At 43.6% G+C, this 25,685-nt stretch overlaps 1 protein-coding gene across 2 annotated transcripts in view; it reads left to right on the top strand.

The window, feature by feature from the left end:
* The window catches only part of ankrd28b (ankyrin repeat domain 28b), a 230,108-nt gene that overhangs the window by 33,925 nt on the left and 170,498 nt on the right, over positions 1–25,685 (top strand). The window contains exon 1 of one of the 2 annotated variants that reach the window (XM_080209610.1): positions 142–281. The exons of the other annotated variant lie outside the window; for it this stretch is intronic. Coding sequence (XP_080065736.1) covers positions 255–281 — 27 coding nt within the window. The 5' untranslated portion in view covers positions 142–254. Of the gene's footprint in view, positions 1–141; positions 282–25,685 lie in introns of those variants that run through there. 2 annotated transcript variants of the gene reach the window in all.

The following is a 25,685-nucleotide window of genomic DNA, read 5'->3' as shown; positions in this document are numbered from 1 at the left end:
CTACACCCCCCTCTCTCTCTCTCTCTCAGGTGCCGGGGTCAGAGTGGAGCGCGCTGACGCCAGCCGGGTGGCTGTCCAATGGGTGTAGTTGTTGTTGGGGAGGGGGGCGGTGTGTGCTGGCGGCCAATGGCGGTGGGTTTTGCTGCGGGGTGCGGGTGGCGGTAATGTTGTGAGTTTGGGTTTTTTGGGGATTTTCGGTGAATCGGGGAGAGAGCGCGAGCGGCGCGGGGCCTGTCCGCCGCCCAGCCGGGGCCATGGTCTTCCTCAAACTGCGGGATCAGGTCAGTGCCGTCCGGAAAGCAGAGAGCGGAGGGAGCCGGGGATCCGGGGCGGGAAGGGGGTCACTGAGTGGCCAGGGGGCCGGACCGGAGTTCCCCCGCCCCCCCCATCCCGCTGGCGGCGGCGGCGGGGCTCCGGGTTCGGTACACGTGCTGAGGGAGCTCCTTTCCCAGATCAGCTTCATCCCCGGCCGGCCGCTCGTCCGCGGGGACAGGGGGCTGTGAACAGGTCGTCCGCCCCGTCCTAATGCTGGGATATAAACCTTCAACCGGCGATCGGCCTCTCACTTCCCCTCAGCGTGTTGACTGATGGTAACAGAGTCACTCCGGTTCCTCAAATTGTTCACCTGGAGTCTCAATCCTCAATCGAATCACACTCAGACTGGTCGCTGTGTCTGCTCTTTAAAGCCCCCCACCCCCGGGCACCATTCTGACAAATCTCACCCACAATCTTGACATCCTCCCTAAAGAGTGGTGCCCAGAATTAGAGGGGGAGGGGGTAGAATATTCCACCTGAGGCCTAACCAGTGATTTATAAAGATTCTGTATAACTTCCTCGTTTTGGTAGTCAACCCCACTTTCGTAAAGCCCAGGTCCATGTGCGTTTTTTAGTGGCCTATTACAACTTGTCCTTTCACCATCATGTATGTCAAAACAGTTTTGCCATTGTGTTTTCTCCTTTTTTCCTGTCATGCTGTTTCATTGATTACATTGATGCAATTCAAGGATAAATCCTGCACAGTGCACACTGTTGATGTCTATCCCAGGTGTGCAGGAATAGATCTAGAGTGTTTCTATTCCCTCAGTGTGAAATAACAATACAGTTGTGGTTATTGGATCACAAGAACAAACTCATGTTCTAACCCAGCTGTGTAGTGCTGTAGCTTTAGTACATTACTGTGCCTTGCTGGTCAAACTTTGCAGCCGTTCTCCACATGTTCTTGCCTCTAATGAAGGTACTGTACCAGTTTGCTGTGGTTATTGAAAAGCATTTTGCCTTACCCATCAACTGAAACTGAGTGTTGGAAATAGTTTAGCACTGGAAGGAATCATACCTGAATGCAGTCCAGCCCTCAATTCTAGATATTATGCACCTTCAATTGACAAAGCTAGTGATCAAGTGTAGGAGCCTGTCTTAATTGTTTTTGGACAGTCTAGTCCGTCATTGGTGCTGGTAACACTGATTTAAGCTATCTACTTGAACATTACAACTGACACCTGATGCAATTTTCAGTAAGTTTGACTCTACGGGAGGAGAAAACTATATTGACAAATTAAACATAATGGGGAAATTTTCCCAAGCACGGGAAAACAGGTTTCTGTGTGCTTGGAAAGTGAGGTCTCGTGGGTATCATGTCCTTTTTAGGTTTCTGCAGGGTTAGATTAAAATTGAGCAGTGAATGTACAAGTTACAGAGATAGTCAAGCTAAAAAAGAGAGCTGTTTTAATCCACAATTCTGGATTTCCCAACCAGGGGCTCAGAATTCTGATCTGATGGCAGCTTGCTCGGGTCATTTTGAAACAGATAAGCTGGGCAGCTTTTGATCAGTGAACCTGGAGAGCGACCTGGTCAGATATGAGACTGCCATTCAAGGTATTTCTCAGAGTGTGTATATTTGACAGGTGACTGCCAGCTTCTTGGGGGGTAGTTAACTTGTCTAACCCTTCTCACACACACACACACCTCAGGCTGCATCCTCCTGCTGCTGGCTATTACCATGCAGCTCCACCTTAGAGTCATAGAGGTTTGTAGAACAGAAAAGGCCCTTCAGTCCATCACATCTAAGGTCAAAAACAACCAACTAACTATTCTAATCCCATTTCCAGCACTTGACCCATAGCCTTGTATGCCTTGGCATCACCAGTGCACATCTAAATATTGCTTTAATGTTTTGAGGGTCTCTGCCTCCACCATTGTTTGAGGCAGTGAGTTCCAGACTTCCACCACCCTCTGGGTGAAAATGTTTTTCCTCACATCTCCTCTAAACCTCCTGCCCCTTACCATAAATCTATGCCTTCAGTCATTGATTCCTCCACCAAAGGGAAAAGTTTCTTGTCTACTCTACCTTTGTCCGGTATGATTTTATACTTCTCAATTATTGCCCCATCAGTCGTCTTTGCTTCAAGGTAAATAGTCCTAGTTTATCTAATCTCTCTTCATTAAAACTCTCCAACCAAGGCGTTTTCCTGTAAATCTTCTCTGCACCTTTTCCAGTGCTATCACGTTGCTCCTACAGTGCGAATTCCAGAACTGCAATAATACTGTAGCGTTGGCCTAACCAACATTTTATACAGTTCTTGCATAACCTCCCTACTCTAAAACTCTATGTCTCAGCTAATAAAAGTAAGTGCCTTCTTAAACACTTTATCCACTTGTCCTGCTACCTTAAGGGATTGGTGTACATTCACATCAAGGGCCCGCTGATCCTTGGTGCTTCCCAGGATACTGTCGTTCATCATGTATTCATTTGCCTTGGATACCCTGCCCAAGTGCATCTCCTCACACTTATCAAGATTGAATTCCATTTGCCACTGATCAGCCCAGCTGACCGGCCTGTCTATATCCTCCTGTAATCTAAGTTTATCCTCCCCATATTTACCACCCCACCAATTTTCGTTTCATCCATGGACGTGCTGATCAAGTCTCCTACATTCAAGTCTAAATTATTTATATAAACCACAAACAGCAAGGGCTCCAACACCGTATATTTGAGGGCGGAAGCAATGGCAGCTGCCTTCTGCACATCCACGCACTTCTCCACAGGACAAAGGGGACGGATCATCGATCCCCAACACATGGTTCAGTTCACTTGGTATGATTGAACAGCAGTGCCTCATAATGCACAGACTCATGGGAGATTGTTGCTGGTGTCACCAACCCCTGGCATAAGACCTCCTTCCCACTGGAGGAGATGAAATTGTATTGCCAGTTGCTTGCATGAAGAGAAGCGAAAGAAGTTTAGAAGTGACCATGAGGCATTTGTGGGAGAGGGTAATAGGATGAGGGTGAGTATGAGTGCAGATTGTGCAGTTGGAAATGCAAGGCAACTGGAGAGAGAGAAACAAATGGAGCTTCAAGGTATGTTGTCCTGAGTAGTGTCATGCAGGAGAATATTGAGGACGTCAGAATATGGGGCTTGGCACCTGCATGTGTTACGCCGCTCCCTTTCCCAGGTATTTCTCCATTTCTGTGACTGTTGCATCTTGAGTGCTTCTAACCCATACGCTTGTCTCTTTTTATTTACAAATTCTTAGGCAAAATGCATATGTTATCCAGCCTGTTCTCTCTGCTTGGGGAAGTCGCAGGCTGGCTGCTTGGGGAAGTCGCAGGCTGGCTGCTTGGGGAAGTCGCAGGCTGGCTGCTTGGGGAAGTCGCAGGCTGGCTGCTTGGGGAAGTCGCAGGCTGGCTGCTTGGGGAAGTCGCAGGCTGGCTGCTTGGGGAAGTCGCAGGCTGGCTGCTTGGGGAAGTCGCAGGCTGGCTGCTTGGGGAAGTCGCAGGCTGGCTGCTTGGGGAAGTCGCAGGCTGGCTGCTTGGGGAATTCGCAGGCCGGATGTTAATACTGTGCTTCTGAGAAGGAGTCTTGGCAAAGTCTCATCTTTCTTCATTGCAGTTTCTGACCTGCACATGGTCCCTCTGTGTTGGTGCAGGAGGTACCACCCAGTGTTTCTGAAAAGTGACTTGTTGAGCTAGAAAATATAAATGCTCAAAAAAGTTTGTTGACCTGAAGCATTAACTCCACATAAGCTGCCTGAAGTACTGAGTATTTCCAGCAATTTCTGTCTTCCTTTCAATCTTGAGTTTTCTTTAGTGAAAACTCTTTCCACCAGTATCTGATGCGTGGTCAGATTGCATCCTGTTCAAGTTATCACTAATGTGGAGATGTCGGTGTTGGACTGAGGTAAACACAGTAAGAAGTCTCTCAACACCAGAGTAAAGTCCTGATGAAGTGGCAGCACTCCGAAAGTTGGTGGCTTGTGCTACCAAATAAACCTGTTGGACTTTAATCTGGTGTTGTGAGACTTCTTACCAAATTATCACTGCCACTCAGTGATTAATTCATTAGAAATTAGGTGTTTTGTTTGTCTGGGTAGATACTTGTTGGCTGGCACCGAAAATAATCTTTTCTAATTGGAAATGCTTAGTTTTATGTATTAACATGGCAGAAGATGGACGTGTGGAAATTAAGCAATGGGATTAGTTCTGGCTGGAGTGATTGGAAGAAGTGTAATGGAGTGTTATGTGATAGAAAAGTATCATTGAAACTGAAAGAATCTATAAAACAATTGTGAGACCAGCCTTGTTGTATAGTTTAGAAACCTGTTCCTATCTTCCTAAAGTTGCCCAACAACTGGATACTAATAAGATGCAGTTCAGATGCTTGGAATAAAGAGAAATAATAAAATCATGAACCAGCACATCAAGGGATCAGTGAAGATTGTGAGAAAATTGAAGAGTCACAGGCTCGAAGCTTGGGGAAGTCACCGGCTGGATGCTAATACTGTGCTTCTGGGAAAGAGCCTTGGCAAAGTCTCATCTTTCTTCTTTGAAATGGTATGGTCATCTGTTGAGGAAAAAGAGAGAATGTGATGAGGCAAATGGTGGAGATGAGATTGCCATGAAGAAGAAGAAAAGGAAGCCTGAAGACCAGATGGAAGATGTGGCTATGAATAACTTGAACACAGTGGGATTGGAAGAGGAATAGAGGACTGACAAATGAAGTAAATAGTACAGTGGTACAGTGATTAGCACTGCTGCCTCACAGCAGGGACCTGGGCCTTGGGTGACTGTCTGTATGGAGTTTGCGTTCTCTCCGAGCTATATGGATTTCCTCCAGGTGTTCTGGTTTCCTCCCACATCCAAAGGTGTACGGGTTAGGTGGATTTGCTGTGCTAAATTGCCCTGTTTTGATTTGATTTATTATTGTCACATCTTTTGGTATACAGTGAAATGTATTGTTTCTTGTGCGCTTTACGACAAAACACATTGTTCATAGAGAATGAAAAGGGAGGATGCAGAATGTTGTGTTAGGTCACAGCTAGGCTGCAGAAAAAGATCTTAATATAAGGTAGGTCTAATCAAAAGTCTGATGGCAACATGGAAGAAGCTGTTCTTGAGTCAGTTGGTACGTGACCTCAGATTTTTGTATCTTTTTCCCAACAGAAGAAGGTGTAAGAGAGAATGTCTGGAATGCGTGGGGTCCTTGATCATGCTGGCTGTTTTTACAAGGCAGCGGATAAGAGGCTGATTTGCATGATGGACTGGGCTTTGTTCACAACACTTTGTAGTTTCTGGTGCTCATGGTCAAAGCAGCAAACATACCAAGCTGTGATATAACCGGAAATAATGCTTTCTATGGTGCATCTGTAAATATTGGTGAGAGTCGTAGCAGGCATGCCATATTTCCTTAGCCTCCTGTGAAAGGCTTAACTATAGCTTCAGAGTGGTGATCTGGACACCTAGAAACTTGAAGTTCTCGACCATTTTCTACTTCATCCCCATTGATGTAGACAGGGGCATGTCCTCCTCTATGTTTCCTGAAGCCATTGACTATCTCCTTTATTTTGCTGCATTGAAGAAGAGATTAGTGTCGTCACACCAATTCACCAGATTCTCTATCTCTTTCCTGGAATCCCTCTCATCATTTTGATTTCTAAGCCACTACGGTGGTATCATCACCAAATTTGAAAATTGAGTTGGAAGGGAATTTGGCCATTTGGTGTATAAGGAGTATAGTAAGGGACTGAGGAGATAGCCTTGCAGGGCACTGATGTTGCCGAAGTGTTGTTGCCTATCCTTACCGATGGTGGTTTATGGGTTAGAATATCTCAGATCCAGTCGCAGAAGGAGGAGCCAAGCCCTTGGCCATGGAGTTTGCAGATGAGTTTTACTGAGCTTATGGTGTTGAAGGTTGAGCGGTGGCCAATAAGGTAGGAGTCTGACATAAGTGTCCTTGTTATCCAGGTATTCCAGGGTTGAGTGTAGGGCCAGGGAGACGGCATCAGCTGTGGACCTGTTGCAGCAATAGGCAAATTGTTTTGCATTTAGACAGTCTGGGAGGCTGAAATTGATTCGTGCCATGACTAATCTTTCAAAGCACCTCTTAATGATGGATGTCAGAACCAGCGAGCGATAGGTTAGGTGGATTGGCATGATTAATGCGCAGGGTTATGGGGATAGGATAGGAAGTGGGTCGCGGTAGAGTGTTCTTTTGGAGGGTCAGTGCAGACTCACTGAGCCAAATGGCCTTCTGCACTGTAAAGATTCTATGCTTTTAGGAGGAGATGGAGAATGGTGATTATTCTGACAATTCCCAAGTAAAATGGGAGAAGCTGAAAGGTCATTGTAATATCTTTAGATTATTGACAAATCCTTGTCTTTATTTCAAACATTTTTTACCAGTTCTTTGCCCAGCTGACTAGACAGCTCCTGAGAAGGTTGCAGATAAGAGTTAATACTTTGTAATCAGCTGCCAAGAGATATCTGTGATCCTCTCTGGTGTGATTCACACTTTTAATTTGGTCTCCTTTTTTGTACCACAGCCTCTGCTCAGCATCTTCCCACTTAACATAGTTCAAATTGGGCTTAAGCTTGCAGCTTGAGCTAGCAAGTAAAAGCACAGGCTTGGATTTCCTTCCCCAGTCGTCACTCTAATTTCATGTGGATGACATGCTGTGTGCCCTGAGAGAAGAAAGCATGCTTCTCAGGCTCTTCTTGGTAAAATAGCCTGATAACATTTGTTGCCGATTTGTCTACAAGGAGAATAATCACTTTTTGTAATATCCAAGTTATTTCCATGGCACCATGAATCAATGCCTTCAAGCAAGATGAATAAGGTCTTTTTATTCTGGAACATGGGGATAATAGATTAGCTCAATCAGGATTATCCACATAGTTTATTTAAAAAGTTACTGTAATGTCAGATGACATTTGGAAATTCATGCATTCATCCAGTCTGATTCAGTTTTTACTTTTTTCAAATGTTTATCTTGCATTTTTCAACTTAAGGAATCCTTAATTGAATGTTAGTGTTTTATCTGTAACTTTTCTAATCCTAGTAATTGACATTCATTTTCTAATAAATTTGGCCTTGTTGACTGCAGTGTTTATTTTCTGACCTTTTCTACTTATAGAATATGTGTTATTCTGTCGCCAGTTGGCATTGGCGGTCACTACAGCTTTGAATTTATTTTCATCTGGCTTCTTCCGGGGATCTGCTCGTGACACTTGCAGGATTTCACAAACTGCTGCGCGCAACTGCATTTCCCAGGTGACAGATGCTTTGTTTATCAAGGCTGTCACTTCTGTCCTTTTTGACAAAGAGAGTTTGAGTTGTAGCATTTGCTGCACTGGCTGGATTTCCACGGGTATGGCCTGCACATGTCTCACCACCACCTTCTCAAGAGCAGTTACATAAGAACATAAGAACATAAGAACTAGGAGCAGGAGTAGGCCATCCAGCCCCTCGAGCCTGCCCCGCCATTCAATAAGATCATGGCTGATCTGTCGCTGCTCAGTTCCACTTTCCCGCTTTCTCCCCATAACCCTTAATCCCCTCTCTTATCAAAAACCCATCAACCCGCGTCTTAAAAATATTTAGCGAGGCAGCCTCCACCACTTCAACGGGCAGAGAATTCCAGAGATTCCCCACCCTTTGAGTGAAGAAGTTCCTCCTCAACTCCGTTCTAAACCGCCCCCCTTTTATCTTGAGGTTGTGCCCCCTAGTCCTACTGTCTTTTTTGAGCGGGAAGAGTCTCTCCACCTCTATCCTATCCATCCCATTCATCATCTTATACGTCTCAATGAGATCTCCCCTCATTCTTCTAAATTCTAACGAGTACAAGCCCAGTTTATTCAGCCTCTCCTCATAGCTCAACCCCCTCAACTCTGGTATCAGCCTAGTAAACCTCCTCTGCACTCCCTCCAAGGCCAAAATATCTTTGCGCAGGTGCGGCGCCCAAAACTGCACACAGCACTCCAGCTGCGGCCTCACCAATGCCCTATACAGCTGCAGCAAGACCTCCCTACTTTTATATTCAATCCCCCTCGCTATGAAGGCCAGCATCCCATTTGCCTTCCTGACCACCTGCTGCACCTGCAAGCTGGGTTTTTGCGACTCATGCACAAGGACCCCGAGGTCCCTCTGCACCGTCGCCTGCTGCAGTTTTTCGCCCCGTAAGTAATAGTCCTTCCTACCATTCTTCCTACCAAAGTGGACCACCTCGCACTTGCCAACATTAAATTCCATTTGCCATTTCCTGGCCCATTCGCCCAGCCTATCTAGATCCTTCTGCAGACTCTCCACACCCTCCGCACAATTTGCCGTTCCCCCAATCTTGGTGTCATCAGCAAATTTCGACACCCTACACTCGGTTCCCTCCTCCAGATCATCTATATAAATGGTAAATAGCTGAGGCCCCAGCACCGACCCCTGGGGCACTCCACTAGTCACCATCCGCCAATCCGAATAGCACCCATTGACCCCCACTCTCTGCCTCCTATTTGACAACCAATCCTCTATCCACGCTAACACCCTACCCCCAACTCCATGTCCCTCGACCTTCTGCAATAACCTCTTGTGAGGTACTTTGTCAAACGCCTTCTGAAAATCTAGAAAGACCACATCCACCGGCTCTCCTCTATCCACCGCCCTAGACACATCCTCATAGAACTCCAGTAAATTTGTCAGACACGACTTCCATTTGGGTAATAAATGCTGGCTTTGCTGGCGATGCCCACATCCCATGAGTGAATCAGAAAGTGATCAAGACTCCCTCAGATCAGCCTGACTTGTTCATCAGTTGGAAGAGGTGCCACTCCCTTGATGTTCACTTTATATATGATCAGTGGAAGTTTGTCACGCATAGTTGTCTGAAATATCCATTGAGCTGACATGTTCCATGTCTTCAGACTGACAGCCACACCTCCCACAGACTTTTGCAACAGTGATATCATCACTGCTGCCCCACATTGGTGTTAAATTATTTTGTAAATGCCTAGTGCAAGGATCTGAATGAAGTGCTAGTATTTATTTGTATTAAATGATAGACACAATAAAATGTACTTCAAAATTCATGTTCAGATGTTAAGCTATGTTTGAATCTTCATGTGTTAATAATTTAACTTCAGTATCGTAAGATATTTATTTTGGGTGGTATAAACAAATCCTAAGCATGCCCTGTAACTTGTTATGTGAGAACTGATAGTTACGTAATGGATGGAAGAACTAAGAGTTTCATGAAACTCATAGGTGGCACAATGGTTAGCACTGCTGCCTCGCAGCGCCAAGGACCCGAGTTTGATTTCAGTCTAGGGTGACTGTGTGGAATTTGCACATTCTCCTTGTGCCTGTGTGAGTTTCCTCCAGGTGCCCCAGTTTTCTCCCATGGTCCAAAGATGTGCAGCTTAATTGGAATTGCCATTTGGTGTCCCAAGATGTGTAGATTAGGGGGATTTAGTGGAGTAAATGCGTGGGGTTGAGAGAATGAGGGGGTTGGGGGCTGGTGGCATGAGTAAGATGCTCTTGAAGAATCAGCACAGACTCAGTGGGCCAAACGGTTTCCTTCTGCACTGTAGAGATTCTGAGATTAGGATGTTTCCTTTCCCTGCTATGTTCTGCACTTTTGTCAACTGCTTATGTGGTAAAAGGTGAAGAGTAGGGAGGGAGATTCTGTGTTCTGATGTATAGCATTGGCAGATGGCATCAAATTTCACCCACTTTACAACTTACTGAAGTGTGTGTGAGTTTGTGCACAGCAAGGAAGCTATTTTAATATAAATGGTTTACATACTGCTTGGATTAGAAGACCCAGAAATATTGGCTTGCTTATAAAGTAAAAGGTCAAAGTACTGATTGCAGGAACATAGCAGGCTTTGAAGGTGATACTTGAGGCCAATCCCAGAGGAATAAAATGAAAGACTCCCATTTATATAATCCCTTTTATGACTTCAGGATGTTCCAAACTGCTTTACAACCTATCAAGTACATACTTGAAACGTAGTCACTGTTGTACTGTTGGAAATCCAGCAGCCTTTTTGCACACATCAAGCTCCCTCAAACATCAATGTGATAATGACCAGATAATCTGACTCTATGATAATGATTGACGGATACATGCTGACCAAGATAGGGGCACAGCTCCCACAAGACCATAAGAAACAGGAGCAGAATTAGGCTGCTTAGCCCTTTGAGTCTGCTCTGCTATTCAACCATATTGATATTTTTATCATTGTGTGGAGATGCCAGCATTGGACTGGGATAAGCACAGTAAGAAGTCTCTCAACACCAGGGTAAAGTCCAACAGGTTTATTTGGTGGCATAAGCCACAGGCTTTTGGAGTGCTGCCTCTTCATCAGGTGAGTGAGAGTTCTGTTCACAAACAGGGCATATAAAGATACAAACTCAATTTACAAAATAATGGTTGGAATGCAAGTCTTTACAGGTAATCAAGTTTTAAAGGTACAGACATTATGAGTGGAGAGAGGGTTAAGCACAGGTTAAAGAGATGTGTATTGTCTCCAGCCAGAACAGTTAATGCCGTTTTGCAAACCCAGGCAAGTCGTGGGGGTTACAGATAGTGTGACATGAACCCAAGATCCTGGTTGAGGCCGTCCTTATGTGTGCAGATCTTGGCTATCGGTCTCTGCTCAGCGACTCTGCATTGTCATGTGTTGTGAAGGTTGCCATGGAGAATGCTTGCCCGAAGATCAGAGGCTAAATACCCGTGACCGCTGAAGTGTTCCCCAACAGGAGGAGAACACTCCTGCCTGGCGATTGACGAGCGGTGTTTATTCATCTGTTGTTGTAGCATCTGCATGGTCTCCCAGTGTACCATGCTTCGGGACATCCTTTCCTGCAGCGTGTCAAAGAACAAAGAACAAAAAACAATACAGCACAGGAACAGGCCCTTCGGCCCTCCAAGCCTAAACTGATCGTGTATTCCTAACCAAACCATCTGTTTGTATCTCTCTATTCCCAGTCTGTTCATGTGGCTATCTAGATAAGTCTTAGATGATCCTAGCATGTCTGCCTCAACCACCTTGCTTGGTAGTGCATTCCAGGCCCTCACCACCCTCTGTTTAAAAAAAAAGTCCCCAGCATATCTGTGTTGAATTTGCCCTCCTTACTTTGAACTTGTGACCCCTTGTGCTTGTCATTTCTGACCTGGGAAAAAATGTCCAACTGTTCACCCTATCTACGCCCTTCATAATTTTATAAGTTTCTATTAGGTTGCCCCTCAACCTCTGTCTTTCCAGGGAGCCCTAGTTTGCTCAATCTCACCTCCATAACTAATACCCTCCATACCAGGCAACGTCCTGGTAAACCTTTTCTACACCCTCTCCAAAGCCTCCATGTCCGTCTGGTAGTCTGGCGACCAGAACTGGACGCAGTATTCCAAATGTGACCTAGCTAGCGTTCTATATAACTGCAACATCATATGCCAACTTTTATACTTTATGTCCTGTCCAATAAAGGCAAGCATGCCATATGCCTTCTTCACCACCTTTTCCAGCCATTAAGGATCTGTGGACTTGCACACCCAGATCCCTCTGTGTGTCCATACTTCTCATGGTTCTGCCATTTATTGTATAGCTCCCCCCTGCATTAGATCTACCAAAATGCATCGCTTCGCATTTATCTGGATTAAATTCCATCTGCCATTTCTCCGCCCAATTTTCCAGCCTATCTATACCCTGCTGTCATCAGGTGGACAACGTTGGCCGAGTTGCAAGTATATGTACCAAGTACCTGGTGGATGGTGTTCTCACATGAGATGATGGCATCCATGTTGATGATCTAGCACGTCTTGCAGAGGTTGCTGTTGCAGGGTCGTGTAGTGCCATGGTCACTGTTCGCCTGAAGGCTGGGTAGTTTGCTGTGGACAATGGTCTAAGGTTATGCGGTTTTTTGAAGGCAAGATGTGGGGATGGCCTTGGCAAGATGTTCGTCTTCATCGATGACATGTTGAAGGCTCTGGAGAAGATGTTATAGCTTCTCCGCTCTGGGAAAGTACTGGATGACGAAGAGTACAATTTTCGCCATGTCCTGTGTTTGTCTTCTGAGGAGGTTGGTGCGGTTTTTTGCTGTGGCGTGTCAGAACTGTCGATATTTTTCCCATCCCCATTCTCCTGCCTTTTCCCTATAACCCCTGATCCCCTTATTAATCAAGAACTTATCTATCTCTGACTTAAAGACACTCAATGACCTGGCCTCTGCAGCTTATTGTGGCAAAGATCTCCATAGACTCTTCATTATGCTGAAGAAATTTCTCCTCACCTCTGTTTCAAAGGATCATCCCTTTAGCTGGAGGTTGTGCCCTGTAGTTCCAGTTTTTTTCTACAAGTGGAAGCATCCTCTCCACGTCCACTCTATCCAGGCCTCGCAATATCCTGCAAGTTTCAATAAGATCTCCCCTCATCCTTCTAAACTCCAACGAATACAATTCCAGAGTCCTCAACCGCTCCTCATATGACAAGCTCTTCATTCTAGGGATCATTCTTGTGAACCCCCTCTGGATTCTTTCCAAGGCTAACTCATCCTTCCTTAGGTACAGGGCCCAAAACCGCTCACAACACACCAAATAGAGTCTGACTAGAGCCTTATATGAGAATTACATCCCCGCTCTTGTATTCTAGCCCTCTTGATATGAATGCTAACATTATATTTGCCTTCCTAACTGCCAACTGAACCTGCACGTTAACCTTAAGAGAATCTTGAACAATGACTCCCAAGTCCCTTTGTGCTTCTGATTTCCTAAGCATTTCCCCATTTAGAAAATAGCTAATGCCTCCGTTCCTCCCTCGAAAGTGCATAACCTCTCACTTTTCCAATTGTATTCCATCTGCCACTTCTTTGTCCGCTGACCTAAGTCAGGCTAACCAGCCTATAATTGTTTACCTGCTGCCTCCCTCTCTTAAACAGCGGTGTTACATTAGTTACTTTCCAGTCCTCTGGGAGCCTCTCTGCCTCCAGTGATTCCTGAAAGATCACCTTCAATGCCTCCACAATTTCCTCAGCTATCCCTTTTAGAACCCGGGGGTGCAGTTCATCCAGTCCAGGTGATTTATCTGCCTTCAAGCCTTTGTTTCCCCAGAACGTTCTCCTTAGTGAAGGCCACTACACTCACTGTGCCTCCTGATTCACCTGGAGCTCTGGCATCCCACTGGTGCCTTCCACTATGAAGACTGATGCAAAGTTACTATTCTGTTATTGCTTTGTTTCTTCTTATTACTTCTCCAGCCTCATTTTCTAGCGGTCCAGTGTTTATTTTTGCCTCTCTTTTACCTTTTATATATTGAAAAAAAAACTCATTACTAGCTAGTTTACACTCATTTCATCATCTCCCCACTTATTGCTTTTTTAGTTGTCCTCTGTTTGCTTTTAATCCCAATCTTCTGGCTTCCCACTAATTCTCGTCACTTTGTACGCTTTCTCTTTTGCTTTTATACTATCCTTCCCTCTTGCTTTTATACTATCCTTCCCTTGTCTGCTATTATTGCCTCATCCTCCCCTTTAGCATGTTTCCTCCTCCTCGGAATGAATTTCTATTGTGCCTCCTGAATAACTCTCAAAAACTCCTGCCATTGCTGTTCCACTGTCTTCCCTGCTAGGCTCCCTTTCCAATCAACTCTGGCCAACTCCTCCCTCAAGTCTTTATAGCCACCTTTATTTAATTGTAATATCTGATTCCAGCTTCTCCCTCTCAAACTTCTCCCTTCCTCCTTAAAATAGTGATTCTTTTATTGCTAATAATAACTGATGGAAACTTAACTTTTCCCCACACTGAGTTTTTCAGAGTAATAATTCAAAATTCCTAAACAGTCTAAGCAAAGTTAACTATAAGCAAACACAATCTATTCCTAAGTAATTAAACAGCCTGGAAACTGACAAAGAAGCAAATTGGAAGGAAATTGCTACACCTTCCGTGCTGCTTATCTCTGAAACTCAAAATAAATCAAATAGATATACCTGGAGTAGAACTGATGTTTGCATTTGAGGCAGTGCATTTGGTAACTGTATATGACAGAAAATGATAGGTAATGAGAGGAAAATAAATGGAAAATAGAGATACTTTAGGGAGCAATAACGTGTGTAGTCTTGATTTCAAGTACAGTTGGACAACCAAGTGTTTTGAAACTGGTTGCAAGTTGGTTTTGGGTTTTTTTTTTTAAGGATTTTTTTCAAGCTTTTGTGTTTTTGGGGTTTAGCCTTTTCCTGACTCTATTTTAACTGTTGTCATTGAGTGTGGTTGCTGTGTAACGTAAAGCTTCTGTTTATGATGTGTATCTGAAAATTTTACCTGACAACACTGTAAAAGTTTGCTCAGAATGACTATTTTTCACCTCACCCTGTTCTGGGCAGTGATGCACTCTGGTTTAGGATTACATTGTCTTCCCAAATTGATCTTTGTCTGCTGTGCATAATGAAATATCCAGCTCACTGTATACAGTGTAATGCTGATTGCTGCCGAGGCTAAGTTTTTAGATCAGTGATGTGTAAAATTGTCACTGACTCTGCTGGATTGTTGTTAGCTGAACATGCTTCCTTTTGTTGCCAATGTTTTTGACTACTAAATATTTGGAATTACTAAGTATGTTGGGTGTAAAAATTCCTTTTCTAGCAGCTATTATTAACCTATTATTGATAATTGGGCAACTCTGGTTTACAATCATTACATTAACAACAAGCAGTTGGCTAGTGAATGCTTAAATGTCTTGTGTGAGATATTGAGGCTTTTGGTAACTAGGTTTCTTGCTTTGGTCCTCAGTGATAAAGTTTGAGAAATCTACAGACAAGTACAGCAGCTTTTATGTTAAGGTCTTGGCCTTTATGTGACTCCTGTTACACATCAATCTATTTTACTCTTTGCTGCTAATTGAAATGGCCTAGTGAAACACTTGGCTCATGGAGAACTTGCAAGTGATGGTGTTTCTTCAAAGTTGCCTACCAGTCTGACTAAGAACATATATTGTTCCTTTTGGTTGCTGGATCAAACTGGAACTCTTTACATGGGCTGCAGTGGTTCAAGAGATGCCCACATCACAAGGATTATTTATTTGTTTAAAAAAAATGTTTCCTGTAGAATAGGGAGTCAACTCTCATGATTTAATTGTGGATTAACTTTAAGACTATTTAAAAATTGTAAATGGCTAGAACACAAAATAACTCAAAGCACCGTTGGACAATACATCAGCTGTTTAAATATTTCTACTTTGCATTGCGTACATGTCGTGGGAGAAAAATCAAATGGATTCAAGGAGATGTGATCTTTCTGTTTTAAAAGATCCTCTGCAGCAAGATCTTTGCAGTAGCAAGACTCCTGAATGTTAAAAGATTCTCAACTATAACTATAATAGGAACACAAGGACAGGAGTAGGCATTCAACTCATCAAACCTGTTCTGTTATTCCATTTGATTGTAGCTTAGTATCTAGTACAAAATGTAGATGCCACTTTCCTGCACTATCCCCATATCCTTTGATTTCATTGGTCTCCAGAAATCTCTCAATTTCTTTTTTGAGCCTCCACATCTCTCTGGGGCACCACACACTGAGTGAGGAATCTCCTCCTCATTGAAGTCTTAAATGACCTATGCCTTACCTTGAGATTCTGCCCCCTCGTTTTAGATGCACTGATCTGGGAAACATCAGATCTACATCCAGCCTGTCACACATGCTGTAAGAATTTTATAAGTTTCAAAAAGGTCAATCCTCATTCTTCAAAACTCTACAGAATACAAGCCCAGTTGCCTTGATCTCTCCTCATTAGACATTCCCTTCATCCCAGGGATAAATCTGGTGAACCCCTATCACACTTCCACCATGACAAGAATATTCTTCCCTAGATAAGAGGACCAAAACTATGCATATTATCCATATTAATGACTTGGATAGAAGTTACTGTAGCTAAATCTGCAGATGACACATAATCATAAGTTGTAATGAGGAAATAAGAAATTTACCAATGGATAGAGATAAGTTAAGTGAGTGGACAAAATGTGGCAGATGGAGTTTAATGCGGATAAGTGTAAGGTTATTCATTTTGGCCAGAAGAATGGAAAGGCAGCCTATTATTTAAATTGAGAGAGCTTTCGGGGTGCTTTGGTGCGGGGGAATCTGGGTGTCCTCATGCATGAGTTGCACTAAACTGGCATGCAGGTTAGCAGGTAATAATGGAAATAATTGGAATTTGGCATTTATAGCTAAATGAAGCTGTAAAAGTAAGGAAGTATTGTTGCTACAACTGTACAAGGCATGGTGAGACCACACCTGGTGTACTGTGTACAGTTTTAGTCCCCTTATTTGAGGAAGCATGTAGTGGTCTTGGAGGCTCTCTAGATTGATTCTAGAGATGAGGGATTTGTCATATGAGAGAGATTGAGCAGTTCAGGCTTATACTCTTTAGAGTTTAGAAGAATGAGAAGAGATGTAATTGAAACGATGCAACCTGTACTGGGTGAGAATGGTTTACTGCTCCCAAATTGGAGAAACTGATGGTGAAAACAGCATTGCTGATCTTTGTAGTTGGTGGTGGCAGCCTCGTCAGAATGGTTTACTGGTCTCAGATGGGACAAATGGATGAGCAAAGCTAATTTTCATAGTTAGTGGCAACAGGCTTTCTGTTCTCTCATGAGTTACCAAAGTGCTGAGCTGAAGCCAGCATGGAATCACTTCAAAATTCTCTTTTCTGTTTGAAGTATTGTTGAATGTGTTAAGCTGAAACATGCATGGTCCTCCATTGTAAAGCTCTTTTCAGTCCAAAGTGAGTTTTCCTTCTCTAGATCCTGTTTATATACCTTATTTCTAGGGGCTTCATGTCAAGTGTCAAGCACTTATTCACTTGTCCAATAGCAAGGAACAGTTATTCAAGGCAATACCTCCTATTTCTGTCCAAAGGCCACAAATTCATTGTGTATCTTATTGCTTGCTGGGATATTCTGTGTAAGCTTTGCTCAAATAGTAGGTAGACATGTGGGTCATGCAATCCCACCTTATCAGTCTTTCTGAATGTCTTGATTCAGAGCCTGTACTGGTAGATGTGATGTACTTGGATCTTCAAAATGCATTTGATAAGATACCACATCAAAGATTACTATACAAAATAAGAACACAGAGTGTAAGACAGTGGTCTCCAATGTTTTTAAGCGCAAGGTCACTTTTAGCGTCAAAATGCAGCAAGAGATCAACTCTTGAAACCTCCCTCTTCCCCTTACAAATGTACTTATGTATAACATTCACCTATTCTTAGCGCGACATCTGTGCTTGCGTACTGTGAGTGCTTTGAAGTCTTGGTCATAATTTGAAATGGCCAGACTCGAACAGTTCATCAGATGGGAATCTGTGATGATTTTCATCTGGGATAAAAGCCAACCCACAGAGGTATGTGGAACCAAAGTAGGTATTCACCTTAAGTGGACACAAAGAGGAACTTCTCTGATCACAAGTCCCCAAAATCTTTGTCTCTTGGCCTAGCTGTCTATCATTTTGCATGGTGATTATTTTCAGTCAATTCCATTGCTTTGTTCAAACACCTGCTGAAATGTGTTGCTAACAGTTCTCCAATGCCCACTTGAAGAAAAGGATTTGAAACAAACATAATGGTTTGTTCCACCTTATCTAACTCCTGAAATAAAACTCCTGATAAAATACTCTCATGTGCCTGGATGAGTGCAGCTCCAATAAGACTCAAGAAGCTTTACATTATCCAGGACAAAACAGCCTGCTTGATTGGCACCTTCCACAAACATTCGCTCCCTCCACCACCAACAAACAATGGCAGCCATAGGACATACAGCAGGAATCTACCATTGCTCCTTAGGTAACATTTTCCAGATACACAACTGCAGACATCTAGAAGACAAGGGAGCCGATACATAAGAACACCACCACCTGCAAGTTCCCTTCCAAGTTATTCACTATCCTGACTTGGAAATATATCACCATTCCGGCATAGCCACCGGGTCAAAATCCATAACTCCTTCCCTAACAGCGCTGTGAGATGTGGCTACGCCAAATGTACTGCAATGGTCATGAAGGCAGCTCGCTATCAAAGGGAATATGAAATGGGCAATAATGCTGGCTTAGCCAGCAACACCTACTAAATTAATTTTTAAAAAATCTCCTCTGGCTACAGATGTAGTGCCAGAAGATTGAAGGACTGCTAATCTTGTGCCAATCATAGAATCTCTATAGTGCAGAAGGAGTGTCCAAAAAGGAAAGAAGGGATAGCCCGAGTAATTCGAAGCCAGTCAGCCTAACCTCATGAATGCATAGAACATAGAACACTACAGCACAAACAGGCCCTTCGGCCCACGAGTTGCGCCGATCACATCAACACCTATCTATAACCCCCAATCCCATAAAACCCCATATACTCATCCAGAAGTCTTTTAAAAGACCCCAGCGAGTTCGCCTCCACCACCACTGACGGCAGCCGATTCCATTCACTCACCACCCTCTGAGTGAAAAACTTACCCCTAACATCACTTCTGTACTTTCCTCCCCGCACCTTAAACCTGTGTCCTCTCGTAGCGACCATTTCAACCCGGGGAAATAGCCTCTGAGAATCCACCCTATCTATTCCTCTCAACATTTTATAAACCTCTATCAGGTCGCCTCTCAACCTACGTCTCTCCAGGGAAAAGAGACCCAGTTCCCTCAACCTAACTTCATAAGGCATGCCTCCCAGTCCAGGCAACATCCTTGTAAATCTCCTCTGTACCCTTTCAATAGCTTCTACGTCTTTCCTATAGTGAGGTGACCAGAACTGCGCACAGTACTCCAAATGAGGCCTGACAAGGGTCTTATAAAGTTGCAGCATTACCTCCCGACTCCTAAACTCAATCCCTCGATTTATGAAGGCCAGTACACCATACGCCTTCTTGACCACCTCTTCCACATGCGAGGCCGATTTAAGAGTCCTGTGGACCCGGACCCCAAGATCCTTCTGCTCCTCAACACTACCAAGACTCCTGCCCTTGATAGTGTTCTCATTCATCCCGTTGGTTCTGCCAAAATGGACGACTACGCATTTAAGAACATAAGAAATAGGAGCAGGAGTAGGCCATCTAGCCCTTCGAGCCTGCCCCGCCATTCAATAAGATCATGGCTGATCTGTTGTGGCTCAGTTCCACTTTCCCGCCCTCTCCCCATAACCCTTAATCCCCTCTCTTATCAAGAACCCATCAACCCGCTTCTTAAAAATATTTAGCGAGGCAGCCTCCACCACTTCAACGGGCAGAGAATTCCAGAGATTCACCACCCTTTGAGTGAAGAAGTTCCTCCTCAACTCTGTTCTAAACCGCCTCCCCTTTATCTTGAGGCTGTGCCCCCTAGTCCTACTGTCTTTTTTGAGCGGGAAGAGTCTCTCCACCTCTATCCTATCCATCCCATTCATCATCTTATACGTCTCAATGAGATCTCCCCTCATTCTTCTAAACTCTAACGAGTACAAGCCTAGTTTATTCAGCCTCTCCTCATAGCTCAATCCCCTCAACTCCGGTATCAGCCTAGTAAACCTCCTCTGCATTCCCTCCAGGGCCAAAATATCCTTGCGCAGGTGCGGCGCCCAAAACTGCACACAGTACTCCAGCTGCGGCCTCACCAATGCCCTATACAGCTGCAGCAAGACCTCCCTACTTTTATATTCAATCCCCCTCGCTATGAAGGCCAGCATCCCATTCGCCTTCCTGACCACCTGCTGCACCTGCAAGCTGGGTTTTTGCGACTCATGCACAAGGACCCCGAGGTCCCTCTGCACCGTCGCATTTATCCGCATTGAAGTCCATCTGCCACTTCTCCGCCCAGTCCTGCATCCTATTTATGTCCTGCTGCAACTTTTGCCATCCTTCCAGACCATCCACAACACCACCGACCTTCGTGTCATCAGCGAACTTACTTACCCATCCTTCCACTTCCTCATCCAGGTCATTTATGAAAATGACAAACAGACATAATGTAAACAGACATTTTAATTCAGTCCTGAGGGAGGACTGCACTCTCAAACATGACAGAATGACACACGTGGCACAATACTGGCACATCGATATATGTGAATAAAAAAATGTGCTTTGTTGCTTGCGAAACAACTAACGTGGAGAAATGCATGTAAATTAGCACTGAAAACAGGTCCTAGAAATGTTCAGTTGCCTGACAACAAAACAACATAATTAATGCAGCCAGTTACTGTGTGACAACACTTAAATCATCAAAGCATTAACACGTCACCATAGAGAAACTAACTTTTAAGATAATCAGGAAAGAATTAAACACATTTGTACTTCTCAGAAAGAGTAAAATTAAAGAGAGCTAATCCTTCAGGCAAACGTGAGGTGATTACGTCAAGAAAAAGTCCTCCAGAAATTTTTAGATCTGCTCCCTGAAATTGTCACCTTCCTTAAATCAAGAAATGAGATGTACGGCAATCTGACAAATAATTCATGGTTGCTAGAATTGGCTTTTTTTTAAACAGACTTAAGTACAAAGTTGAATGAGCTGAACCGTGAACTGCAGGGGAGGGACAGAGACTTGTCACATATGATTAGTGCAGTGCACATGCTCAAATTGAAACTGGACCTGTAGTCCACCCAGTTAAAGAACAAAATTACTGAGAGCTTCCCAAACCTGGAGAAAATCCAAAACAAGATAAACAGAAGGGGTTCTATCCAAATAAATTCTGTAACCACCCGGTGCGGAGAGGGGAGGGTCAGGATGCCGATCTCCTCGTGAACCTGCTCCTAGGCCTGGCGAAACGCACCATCAACAGGTCCAGGCAGCAGGTGATCGACAGGGCCGTCAGTCCCGACTGCCTGCCCCTCTACCGCAGCTACGTTCTTGGCTGGGTATCCCTGGAGAGGGAGCACGCGGTGTCCGTGGGCACAGTCAAGGCCTTCCGTGCCCATTGGGCACCGCAGGGGCTGAGGTGCCTTATAGACCCCGATAATCACATTTTGATTTGACTCGTCTTAAGTTTCCTTTGTACTTTTTGTTTCCGTTCGGGCCGTTCCCCCTCCTTTTGGGGAGCCGCCCCATTTTTCTTTGTCCGAACGTAATTTAAGTTTGTTTACTTGGTTTGACCCGCAAGAACAAAAGAACAACCTAAAAGACTTCTCCCCCCCCCCGCCCGAACAAACTGGAAACATAATTCAGAGGATTTCAGGAGTTAGATAAGATGGAACAAACCATTATGTTTGTTTCAAATCCTTTTCTTCAAGTGGGCATTGGAGAACTGTTAGCAACATTTCAGCGGGTGTTTGAACAAAGCAATGGAACTGACTGGAAATAATCGCCTTGCAAAATGAGACACAGCTAGGCCAAGAGACAAAGATTTTGGAGACTTGTGATCAGAGAAGTTCCTCTTTGTGTCCACTTAAGGTGAATACCTACTTTGGTTCCACATACTTCTGTGGGTTGGCTTTTATCCCAGATGAAAATCATCACAGATTCCCATCTGATGAACTGTTCGAGTCTGGCCATTTCAAATTATGACCAAGACTTTACAACACTCTCAGTACGCAAGCACAGATGTCGCGCTAAGAATAGGTGAATGTTATACATTTGTAAGGGGGAGAGGGGGACTTGTGCCTTGTGGATGGTTGACAAGCTTTTGGGGGTGTCAGGAGTTGAGTTACTTGCCACAGGATTCCTAGCCTCCAAACAGCTTTCGCAGTCACGGTATTAATATGGTTAGTCTAATTCAGTATCTGGCCAGTGCATGTTGATAGTGAGGGATTCAGCAATGCTGATGCCATTGAATCATTGACTGTCACGGGGTTATGGTAAGATTTGCTTCTGTTGGAGATGGTCAATGCCTGGCACTTATGTGACATGAATGTTGCTTGCCATTTATCAGCCTGAGTCTTGCTGAAAATGTGCATAGACTACTCCAGTATCTGAGGAATCGTGAATGATGCTGAATATTGTGTAATCGTCAGTGAACATTACCACTTCTGACCTACTGATGTAGGGAACTTCTTTGATGCCACGCTTGATCAAATACTGCTTTGATGTCAATGGCAGTCACTCTCACTTCACCTCTGGAATTTGGTTCTTTTGTCTATGTTTGAATCAAGTTTGCAATGAGGTCAGAAGCTGAGTGACCCTGGCAAAATCATTGAGCATGTTATTGCTAAGCAAGTGCTGGATGATAGTACGGAAGCTGACCACTTCCGTCACTTTACTGATGATGAAGAGTAGACTGATGGATCAGTATTAGGTCAAGTTGGGTTTTTCCTGTTTTTTATGTACAGGACATATCTGGGAAAGTTTTCACATTGTTGGAAGGTACCAGTGTTGTAGCTATACTGGAACAATTTTGCTTGGGGCATAGTAAGTTCTGGAGCACAAATCTTCACTACTATTACTGGAATCTAAGCTCTTGTAGAGCTGCCATATCCAGTTATGAATGATGGTGGGAATTCAACATCTCATGAAGAGGAGGCTCCAGAAATATCTCAGTCATTGGGGTCACAATGTGTTTTTCCTCCTTGTTGGTTCCCTCAGCACCTGCCGCAGACCCAGTCAATCAGCTATGCCTTTTGTTAACAGTCTCAAGAACAGCTTCTTTCCTGCTGTCATCAGACTTTTGAATGGCCCTGTCGTATACTAAGCTGATCTTTCTCTTCACCCTACCTGTAATTGCAACACTATATTCTGCACCCAATCCTTTCCTCCCCTATGTACATTTTTATTGAATTCAAATTCCACCATCTACCATGGTGGAGTTGAACTCCTCCAATCTCAGAGCATTACCCTGGGTGTCTGGATGACTGGTCCAGTTACAGACAACTTACACCACCACCTCTCCACAAAAATGATGGTCAGAGCACCTGCTATTTCTTTCCTTGCTTTGCTTAGCAACAACATATTTCATCCAGATCTTGTGATTTATCTATCCACTTTCAACAATGTGAAGGACCTCATTTTCTCCCCTCTTATTGAGTTTTGGGTTTATTTATTAGTGTTACAAGTAGGCTGACATTAACACTGCAATGAAGTTACTGGAAAAATCCCTTAGCCACCACACTCCAATGCCTGTTGGGGTACACCGAGGAAGAATTTGACATAGTCAGTACACCTAACTAGCATGTCTTTCAGACTGTGGGAGGAAACCCATGCAGACACAAGGAGAATGTGCAGACTCCACCAGACAGTTACCCAAACCAGGAATCGAACCCGGGTCTCTGGTGCTGTGAGATCAACAGTGCCACCCAAATGTTCATGTCATTGAATATTTCACACTGTCCTCCTTGGGTAGTGAAATCTGAGACAATGAATAATTTTTAAAGGAAATTGGATGTGCACTTGAGGGAAGTAAACTTGCGGGGCTACAATAGACAAATGGGACTGCCAGGATTGTTGTGTGGAAAGCCAGCATGGATTCAATGCATGAATAGCCTCTTTCTGTGCTGTAATGACTAAATAATCAAAAACTTCAATGTTTGCTCCATATCCCTGTTTGTCAAAGGAAACACAAAGTATTTTAAAGCATTCATTAAGCAAATCAATTATTAAAATCTATGGTAAATTGATAACCTTCAGTCTGAGATGAGAATGACACCTGAAAATATTGAATTAATTTGAATAAAATACTGCAGATGCTGGAATCTGAAACAAAAACAGAAAATGTTGGAAAACTTCAGCAGATCTGACAGCATCTGTGGGGAGAGAACAGACTATCGTTTTGAGTCTGGATGACCTTTTGTTCCTGTTTTTGAATTAATTTGAATGTATTAGCTGCTTTGTATTAGTTGCTAATGCAAGAAATTCAAGAACATTTGAGCATTTGAAGTTGATATGCTGGCTGTGCCCTACACTGTGTAGTGAAATCTTTGTCATGGAATGTATTCAAAGACCAGTTGTATCCTTTCAGTTTTAAGTCTGGAAAAAGACAAAATGGTTCCACAAATGTAGCCTTGTTCCATTTACTTCCAGTGTTTGTCCCAGGTAACTGTCTATAACTGTTTTCCAACGCCATTGCAGTTGGTTATGGATGTGCTGCCTACTGCATATAAAGGGTATTTATTGACTTTTGCAAGCAGTTATTAAGTTGAGCTGGTGCGTTTCAACAAACGCTAAACCATTCATTCATTTATCTAGCACTTTTAACATAAAATATTCCCAGGCACTTTACAAAACAGAATTTTACTGTGACCTAAAACTTGACCAAAAGTTAGGCTTTCAGGACTATCTTAAAGGCAGTTGAAGACTTGACTGTTAATGGTAGAGCAGTAAAAATTGACCATGTTCTGGAGACCCAAATTGAGGAGCACAGATATCGTGGAAGATTGTTGCGTTAGAGGAAATTACAGACAGGGAGGGTTGAGGCTATGGAGGGATTGGAAAACAAGGATGAGAATTTTTAGAATTTAATAACATCCTTAACTAGGAGCCAGTGTAGGTCAGTGAGCATAGGGGTGATTGGTGAACAGGACTGGGCATGAGTCGGCAGAATTTTCAATTACCTCAATTTTATGGAGGGTAGAATGTGAAAGACAGAAGAGGCAATGTTTCAGTAGTCAAACGTAATAATGGCATTGGTGAGAGTTTCAACAACAGAGAAGGTGAGACAGGCAGAGTCAGCCAGTGTTAGAGGTGGGAATAGATGCTTAGTTATGGGACAGTGATGAGATCAATAGCTCCTCCTGGTTAAATATAACACCAAGGCTGTGAACAATCTTGTTCAATAAGAGACAGCTGTTAGAGAATTGGTAACAAATGGAACAGAGATTATAGTTTGAACTGAAGATGAATGCTTTTGGTTTTCCAAATAGTTGGAAGAAATTTTTGCTCATCTAGTACTGGAGGTCAGATGAACAGTCTGATAATTTAGTGACAGTGGAAGAATCAAGAGAGGTGGTGGTAAGGTCTAATTGAGTATTGTCAACATGCATATGAAACAGGTACAGGCCAGAATTCCCTGACGTTGCCCTTGGCTGGGATTCTCTGGTCCCACTGCGGCGAATAACGATTTGACTGAGCACCAAATTCTCCATTCTCGCTGGTAGTGGTGGCAGGTTGAACAAGATCAGAGAATTTCAGCCATTGTGTTTTCAGCTGATGTAGATGAGTAGCGATTAAGGAGAGTTTTTTTCCTCCCAGTAGCAGAAACAAACGAGTTGCAAGTAGAAAAGGTGGAGAAAATACTGGGAATTATCTTATCATTATTGAAGAAAAACTCAGCTGGAATTGAAACATTTCTGTAAAACAGTTGGTGTTAAAATTGACATAACAGTGGCAGAAATTGAATGGGTAGATTTGAATTGCAATGAAATCTTCAATTTTTCAATCCTTCAACAACAGATGGCAGCAGAGACAGGTCATTAATACAGCAAAGAGACTGGTTTATTGGAACAGTTACAGTAACTGGAGGGTCACAATACTGCATTTTTACTTTAAATTAGTTCAGCTCAG

The sequence above is a fragment of the Carcharhinus amblyrhynchos genome, chromosome 2, assembly GCF_965287045.1.
Source record: "Carcharhinus amblyrhynchos chromosome 2, sCarAmb.v2.hapA, whole genome shotgun sequence".
NCBI classification, from domain to species: Eukaryota; Metazoa; Chordata; class Chondrichthyes; order Carcharhiniformes; family Carcharhinidae; genus Carcharhinus; species Carcharhinus amblyrhynchos.
Note: the sequence above shows the minus strand (reverse complement) of the source record. Positions and strands in the feature narration are given on the sequence as shown.